Source organism: Salvelinus fontinalis, chromosome 25 (genome assembly GCF_029448725.1).
Source record: "Salvelinus fontinalis isolate EN_2023a chromosome 25, ASM2944872v1, whole genome shotgun sequence".
NCBI classification, from domain to species: domain Eukaryota; kingdom Metazoa; phylum Chordata; class Actinopteri; order Salmoniformes; family Salmonidae; genus Salvelinus; species Salvelinus fontinalis.
Window position 1 is genome coordinate 34,024,333 of NC_074689.1, and position 9,070 is coordinate 34,033,402.

Sequence of the window (9,070 nt, forward strand, 5' to 3'; positions counted from 1 at the left end):
AGTAAGTCTTGTCTGCTACATTAACAAAACAAGGCTATGCCATATGCTTCTACAAGCAAGCACCACTGCTGAGGTAACTGTCTTTTTGAAGATTGTTCTCCGTAAAATAACAAATTGATATTACGGTTTTAATAAATGGTGCTTTTTTAAGAGCGTATATAATTTCTACTTAGCAATTAGGATCTATCTGTAATGTGCTCTGCTATTTCCTCATTGCCCAAGTTATGGTAGGTTGCCTATTTTCTGTTTGACGTAAGTATAGTGTAGAGAATCTTTTTTCATTTAACTAGGCAAGTCAGTTAAGAAAAAAAACTTATTTACAATGACGCCCTGCCTGGGAACAGTGGGTTAACTGCCTTGTTCAGGGGCAGAACGACAGCTTTTTACTTTGTCAACTCGGGGATTCAATCCAGCAACCTTTCGGGTACTGGCCCAAAGCTCTAACCACTAGGCTACCTGCCGCCCCTACACAGCTGTGAATTATCTTTACCATTACCAAAAATATTGTGTTTTTGAAGCTGGTGTGCTAAACTGATCAGATCTACCGCATCTTAGACTTGCTTTCAATGAGTGGCATATCTATAACGAATTTCTGTGTATTTGGTCGGGTTGCCCATGAAGTTACATATTTCACCATTTTAAACATGTCCAACAATGTTATCTTGTGAAATTAATAACAGGGCAGCCAGGTCTAATTCTAGACTAGGCTACTTATGTTCTTTATCAAGAACTAGTCACAAGCTGCTACTGCTAGAATTGGGACCATTTGCTTATCTTTTGACCTGAACTACAACAAACAGTAGGTAAATGTAATGGCTGTAATGCTTCTAATTAAAATGGTTGCGGAATGTTACTGTAAATTGATACACTAGCAATATTTCTTGCAACTGAGTTGGGTATGAGACTGGAGCATTGAGCAACATGAATAGATTTCATATGACTCCAACTTAATTTCCACATTTCTTCACTCATTTCCTATAGCTTGACTACCACATCTGTACTAGAGGTCGACCGATTATGATTTTAACGCCGATACCGATTATTGGAAGACCAAAAAAAGCCGATACAGATTAATCAGCCAATTTTTGTTGTAATAATGACAATTACAACAATACTGAATGAACACTTATTTTAACTTAATATAATACATCAATAAAATCAATTTAGCCTCAAATAAATAACGAAACATGTTCAATTTGGTTTAAATAATGCAAAAACAAAGTGTTGGAGAAGAAAGTAAAAGTGCAATATGTGCCATGTAAGAAAGCTAACGTTTAAGTTCTTTGCTCAGAACATGAGAACATATGAAAGCTGGTGGTTCCTTTTAACATGAGTCTTCAATATTCCCAGGTATAAAGTTTTAGGTTGTAGTTATTATAGGACTATTTCTCTATACGATTTGTATTTCATATACCTTTGAATATTGGATGTTCTTATGGGCACTTTAGTATTGCCAGTGTAACAGTATAGCTTCTGTCCCTCTCCTCGCTCGAACCAGGAACACATCGACAACAGCCACCCTCGAAGCAGCGTTACCCATGCAGAGCAAGGGGAACAACTACTCCAAGTCTCAGAGCGAGTGATGTTTTAAACGCTATTAGTGCGCACCCCGCTAACTAGCTAGCCATTTCACATCGGTTACACCAGCCTAATCTCGGGAGTTGATAGGATTGAAAGTCGTACAGTGCTTGAAGAGCTGCTGGCAAATGCACAAAAGTGCTGTTTGAATGAATGCTTACTAGCCTGCTGGTGCCTACCATCGCTCAGTCAGACTGCTCTATTGCTCTATCAGATCATAGACTTAATTATAACATAACACACAAAAATACGAGCCATAGGTCATTAATATGGTCAAATCCGGAAACTATCATCTCAAACAACTTTTTATTCTTTCAGTGAAATACGGAACCGTTTCGTATTTTATCTAACGGGTGGCATCCATCAGTCTAAATATTCCTGTTACATTGCACAGCCTTCAATGTTATGTCATAATTACGTAAAATTCTGGCAGATTAGTTCACAACGAGCCAGGTTGTCCCAAACTGTTGCATATACCCTGACTGCGTGCAATGAATGCAAGAGAAGTGACACAATTCCACCTGGTTAATATTGCCTGCTAACCTGGATTTCTTTTAGATAAATATGCCGGTTTAAAAATATACTTCTGTGTTTTGATTTTAAGGCATTGATGTTTATGGTTAGGTAGTCGTGCAACGATTGTTCTTTTTTCGCAAATGCGCTTTTGTTAAATCATCCCCCGTTTGGCGAAGTTAGCTGTCTTTGTTAGGAAGAAATGGTCTTCACACAGTTCGCAACGAGCCAGGCGGCCCAAACTGCTGCATATACCCTGACTCTGTTGCAAGAGAAGTGACACAATTTCCCTAGTTAAAAGAAATTCATGTTGGCAGGCAATATTAACTAAATATGCAGGTTTAAAAAAAGATATACTTGTGTAATGATTTTAAGAAAGGTATTGATGTTTATGGTTAGGTACACATTGGAGCAATGACAGTCCTTTTTCGCGAATGCGCACTGCATCGATTATATTTAACGCAGGACACGCTAGATAAACTAGTAATATCAACCATGTGTAGTTAACTAGTGATTATGATTGATCGTTTTTTATAAGATAAGGCTAATGCTAGCTAGCAACTTACCTTGGCTTCTTACTGCATTCACGTAACAGGCAGGCTCCTCGTGGAGTGCAATGTAAGGCAGGTGGTTAGAGCGTTGAACTAGTTAATCGTAAGGTTGCAAGATTGAATCCCTGAGCGGACAAGGTAAAAATCTGTCGTTCTGCCCCTGAACAAGGCAGTTAACCCACCGTTCCTAGGCCATCATTGAAAATAAGAATGTGTTCATAACTGACTTGCCTAGTTAAATAAAGCTGTGTGCAAATTATATATATTTTTTAAAATCGGCCATTCCGATTAATCGGTCGACCTCTAATCTGTACTGGAATATCAGCTAACAAACAAGCGACTAAGTCGTTGCCCTTGCCTTGTTCATCCGCTCGACCTACTGCCAGTCAAGTCATTGGCAAGGCAAAAGTAAGAACAACGAAATTTTGCCAGTGTTTTACTTAACCGTTCTAAGCAAACCATCTATTTAAACATACCAAAAGCTAATTAACATCTCTGGGATATATGGGAAGCTAGCGTCCCACCTAACCAACCGCCGGTGAAATTGCAGGGCGCCAAATTCAAAACAACAAATCTCGTAATAAAAATTCCTCAAACATACAAGTATTATACACCATTTTAAAGATAAACTTATCGTTAATCCAGCCACAGTGTCTGATTTCAAAAGGGCTTTACGGCGAAAGCACACCTTGAGATTATGTTAGGTCAGCGTCAGGTCACAGCAAAACATACAGCCATTTTCCAAAGGAGAGGTGTCACAACTCAGAAACAGCGTTATAAATGTTCACTTACCTTTGATCTTCATCGGAATGCACTCCCAGGAATCCCAGTTGCTTAATAAATGTTTGTTTTGTTCGATGAAGTCCATTTATGTCCAAATACCTTCTTTTTGTTTGCACGTTTATCCCAGTAATCCAAATGCTCAATGCGCGATTACTTAGTTCAGACAGTCAAGTTATATTACAGTTTGTAGAAACATGTCAAACGATGTATAGAATCAATCTTTAGGATGTGTTTATTAAATCTTCAATAATTTTTCAACCGGAGGATTCCTTTGTCTGTGGAAATGAAAAGGAACAGAGCTCGCTCTCACGGCTGTGCGCCTGACTGAGCTCATGGCATTCATGGCACAGGTCCCGTGTGGCTCAGTTGGTAGAGCATGGCTCTTGCAATGCCAGGGTTGTGGGTTCAATTCCCACGGGGGGACCAGGATGAATATGTATGAACTTTCCAATTTGTAAGTCGCTCTGGATAAGAGCGTCTGCTAAATGACTTAAATGTAAATGTAAATTCTGCCAGACCTTTTAGTCAAACAGCTCTTATTCTCTCCCCCTTCACAGTAAAAGCCTGAAACGAGGTTCTAAAGACTGTTGACATCTAGTGGAAGCCTTGGGAAGTGAATATGACCCCATAGACACTGTATATTGGATAGGCAATGACTTGAAAAACAACAAATCTCAGATTTCCCACTTCCTGGTTGGATTTTTCTCAGGTTTTTACCTGCCATATGACTTCTGTTATACTCAGACACCATTCAAACAGTTTTAGAAACTTCAGAGTTAAAAAAAAATCCAAATCTACTAATTATATGCATATTCTAGCTTCTGGGCCTGAGTAGCAGGCAGTTTACTCTGGGCACCTTATTCATCCAAGCTACTCAATACTGCCCCCCAGTCCCAAAGAATTGGTCTGTTTGTCCCATTGACATGGCATGGATATCAGTTGGTCTGCTAAACATGACAAACTGAACACAGTAAGGTATCATGATCTAACATTGTAATGAAGCAACATATGATATGCGAATGGCCGCCATTTCACTCCATAATGGATGTGAGACGGAGCTCGCTACATAACAGCACCTGCCGCAGACTGCACACTTGTGGAAGGATGTGCGCTTAAAGGGTCCGTACATTGAAGAAATGGAGATGCGCTTAACAGTGTCCAACAATGAATGCCGTTAATGTTTTACTCGTTGACTTTGACAGCCCCAGTATTCATACATGGAATTAATTTGGCGCTGCTGTAATTGCCTGATCCAACCGATACATGTGTTCCTCTGCAGTACCCCCTAATCCATCGCACCATGGCAGATCCCGAACTTGACTTCACCACCGGAGAGTCTGGTGCCTCCGCCACCATTCCTATGCAGTGCTCTGCCCTGCGAAAGAACGGTCACGTGGTGTTAAAGGGACGCCCATGTAAGATTGTGGAAATGTCCACCTCCAAGACCGGAAAGCACGGACACGCCAAGGTAGGAGATTGCCTAGACACGCATACACATACGACATGCCCTAGGGATGCCTCTGCTAGATAGTGGCAACGTCCAACAGCATCAGTATTAGCGAATTTGCCGGGAACAGACTTTTGGTGTACATGCGTTGTCCACGTCTAAAGTAATTGACCCCAAAATGCTTTGTCTGAATTCTCCAAGCATAACTTGACTCATCAAATTAGGCTTTACCTAACTTGTTATGACTTTTATTAGTTGTATGGTTAAACTCTGTTCTCTAAGTTGATGTTTATCCCTCTTCCTCTTTTAGGTTAACATGGTGGGCATTGACATCTTCACCAACAAGAAGTATGAGGACATGTGCCCCTCTACCCACAACATGGATGTGCCCCACATCAAGAGGAATGAGTTCCAGGTCAGTGTGACCAGGGTGGGAAATGAACGCCTGCCAAAAGCGGGTCGATTTTTGGCAATGTCGTGATGCCTATTTCACCAGCCACAATCGCGACCGTTCATTTTATTAAAAGCCAAAATGTAGAAATTGGTCGACTTGCCCTGAAAGAGTATTAGTGGAACTTTGTCCTTGTGTCTCTTGGCTATTTGCATTGTTTTGTACACATGCTAGGTTGTTCAATATTAGTTTGAGTTGGCTGCAATGGTCTGCTGATGAGGAGATACTCAACTCTGATGGACACTGCGTTACCATGGTAATGGCCCTCCGCTCAAAAGGGAGCAGCTGAACATTTCTTACCTTGTGACTCAAATATATGAGGGTTACATTGTGCTTGTTTTGAGCATGGAACACAAATGTTTTGATTAGCGTTCAGTCATTTCTTATTAAAACACTCCAATTTAATTGTTCTAAATATCACCTTAAGTACTCGTACTAAATGTCATTGTTAGAGCCCTGAACTAATAAATCTGTATCACTCAGCATTTTGTGACAGTGCAGGCACTTGGATGTTCAGTTGTAGAACATCATTCAACTTCTTACTATTTTAGCATTGGTTAAGACTGGGATCAAAATGAAATTGACTTGAGCAATATACCTCATTACTACTTTCGGTGTTATTATGGCAAAAATATTTTGGCTGGTAAATTGGAATGGCTTGTAGATTTTACATCTACCTGCCACAGTGGCTGGTGGACCAAAGAGTGTGACCTCACTTCCTGTCAGTGCACATTCCCCTATGCCAGGGTTTCCCAAACGTGTTGGGTGTACATTTTGGTTTTTGCCCTAGACAGCTGACTCAAATAACCAGCTCATCAAGCTTAGATATTTTTAAGCGGCTGTGTAGTGCTATGGCAAAAGGTGCACCGAGGTGGCCAAGACAGATTTAGGGAAACATGCCCTATGTCACAAGGGTTCACTTATCCAACTTGTTCCCACATAGTTGGCATGATACCAGTTGACTGTACTAATTCAGAATGTGAATTAGTCATTACTATCAGGACCATACTTTCCAAGAGACTAGAAAATCCATTCAACACTATTCAGTCACTGGCTATCAAACCAACCACCGTCATAAGGCTAGACACTTTCCTAGAAGGCTTCCTGGGCAGTCCTTTAGTTGGTCAGTTTTCAGTGTGGAGTAGTGAGACAAGCGCTACACGCTCCCAGTCTGGCTTGCTTTCACCTGAGAGGTGGCGCAATGTGATTGGCCAGTGTCTGTCCCCCCCAAGGTCATATGGTCTTGATCTCCCAGGCATGATGTCATCCTTGTCCAGGGAGCTTGTATTCATTGAGCTTTAATGCTCTGATAGTTACTGTTAAGGCATTGAAGTTACTGTCCACGACCCTTTGTTTATTGACGTGTTGACTATGTTAACGTACTGTGCTACATTTCCTGGGGGTAGACTTGGGCCTCAAAGCAGGATCAAATGCGCTTGTATGTGTTAGGGCTTAAGCCTGGTCAATTGGGTGACCTCATAGTTTCTTGGTACATAATTCAACTGCCTTGGGAGTAACGCTGTTGTGCTGATCACAATGGCTTTCTTTTTATGGGAACCATGTATGCACAGCATGTTCCTCTGCTGTCAGCACTGGGCCCTGATTGGGTCACAGTAATATTCCCCTTTGCAATGTCCCTTTTTATAAACACTGATTACATTCAACTGTGAATTTGGTGTTTGTGTGTTCCCCTGTGTTAATGCATGACGATCACCCAGCACTGTGCCAATACCCGTGGCGTGAGTGTGAATGGTTCATGCTACAGAGATCTCCTTGGAGATGGCTGTTACACCAGAGTGATAAGATCACAAACCTCTGATGCGATTGCTAACAAAACAAATGCACATTTTCTCTAACATCATCTCACACATCGTCATGCAGTTTTCTGCTTATTTCCTTCTCATCTGCACAGCCTGACTGACATTAAGACCACCTGGAGTGTGCCTTTGTCTGACTGTAACCTGCTTGTTTTCAGCTGTTGAACATCACTGATGGGTTCATGTCCCTCATGGGTGACAACGGTGATGTGAGGGAGGACCTGCGTGTGCCTGATTCAGACCTGGGCAAGGAGATCGAGCAGAAGTTTGCTGCCGGTGAGGATATCCTGGTGAGTGTGGCTGGCACAGTGTTGGCTGGGGTGTTGTGACGTTTGACAGTTTATTTTGAGTGGTGCCTATGAAGAATATTAACCATCTCTCTGCCTGCAGGTTTCTGTGCTGGCCGCTATGGGGGAGGAGTGTGCTGTGGCCGTTAAGCAGATGACCGGTGGCAAATAGAAAGACCAGACTGGGCTGCCCAGGCAACAAACTCCACCCACAACCAGTCTAGCATTCTTATTGGTTCTTCTGTCACCAAAGCGACGGCCTTCAGACAACTTCAATCATTCTGTTGTGATTCCTTTTTTCTCTCGTTTTTTTGGTTTTCTCTCTCCGACGCTGTCGGACTGTCCCACCGTTACAGCGGCTTGCTCGCTGTTGGGTGGCATTCTGCCGGATCACTGAGGTTTAGTTATACATAATCTACTATATAAAGAAAAATACTTTAAAAATATAGATTTTCTTTTTTGACTTCCTCATTCCTGTTTATTTTTGCCTTCGAGATGTTTTGGTCTTGCCACATACATTCCAGAATGTTTAAAATAATGATGGGATCCAGCTTTTTGTATGATTATTTTTTTATATTACTTAGATTGAATAGAACAGGTCTGATGCCTTTTAGGGGGGGGGGGGGGGGTTGACTGGTGGGAGGAGGGGGCTGGAGGCCCCTTTTACTGACCAACTCCGTTGGGGTTGTCCCTCTCTGGCCGCCTTACTGCTGCTTCCCAGCATGGCCTCTCTGCTCTGGCAGATCAGACAATTCTGATGCTTTTTTCCCAAGCCACGGGAACGATGGTGGCTAGTGCTTAACTAGCGGTCTTAACAGTCCCACCCCAGCATTTAAATAAACCTTCGATATCATGAAAAAGAGAACATTAGAGAAGATGCTAAATATGAAACCAAACTTCAGTGATTTCTCTTGTCAATGCCGCTCTGTCTGTTTAGGAAGCTGAGGGCCCTGTGCGCTTACCTCTATTGTCACCACGGCAACCTGGCCCTGCCCCGGCTGCCCTGGGCATCCCATAATAGTCGAGGTGTTGGTGTGGCAGCGTGGGCTTCCGGAATGTTCTGGAAGGCAGTGAGGTGTGTATGAGGGCAGGGGGGGTGGAGTTGCAAACTTATTTTGTTCACTCGAGGCCTTTGTCACCTGACTGGAGATGGCAAAAAATAAAGTTAAAACAAATAGAAAAGTTTTCTTAGTTGTGGTGGTTTTGTTTTTTCGCTATAATGTTCCACTGTCCAATGCCTGACTGAAGTAAAATAATGATACAGGAATGGATAGGTTTGAGCTTTGGTTGGAAACTCTGCACTCCAAGTTGCTTGGAACCATATGGTATGTTACTCTGTATATGCATAGTACACTGAACAAAAATATAAACGCAAAATGTAAAGTGTTGGTTTCATGAGCTGAAATAAAATATCCCAGAAATGTTCCATATGCACAAAGCTTACTTCTCTAAAATGTTGTGGGCATTTCTCCTTTGCCAAGATAATGCATCCATCTGACAGGCGACATGTCAAGGGTACCTTGTGCTGGGAACAAAGGCCACTAAAATTTGCAGTTTAGTCATATGCTACAGAAAATGCAAATGGCACCAGAGACTTGATTGTCCATTTCTCTACCATAAGCCAAGTCAATGACTTCAGAATT

General features: G+C 42.0%; 1 protein-coding gene across 1 annotated transcript; it reads left to right on the forward strand.

The window, feature by feature from the left end:
• Positions 1 to 4,676: 4,676 nt before the first annotated feature.
• On the forward strand, positions 4,677 to 8,853 carry LOC129823217 (eukaryotic translation initiation factor 5A-1-like). The gene is made up of 4 exons (XM_055882088.1): positions 4,677 to 4,893; positions 5,183 to 5,287; positions 7,299 to 7,430; positions 7,531 to 8,853. The coding sequence occupies exons 1-4, from the start codon at positions 4,726 to 4,728 to the stop codon at positions 7,597 to 7,599; spliced, it is 474 nt and encodes a 157-aa protein (XP_055738063.1). The 5' UTR covers positions 4,677 to 4,725; the 3' UTR covers positions 7,600 to 8,853.
• Positions 8,854 to 9,070: the final 217 nt, after the last annotated feature.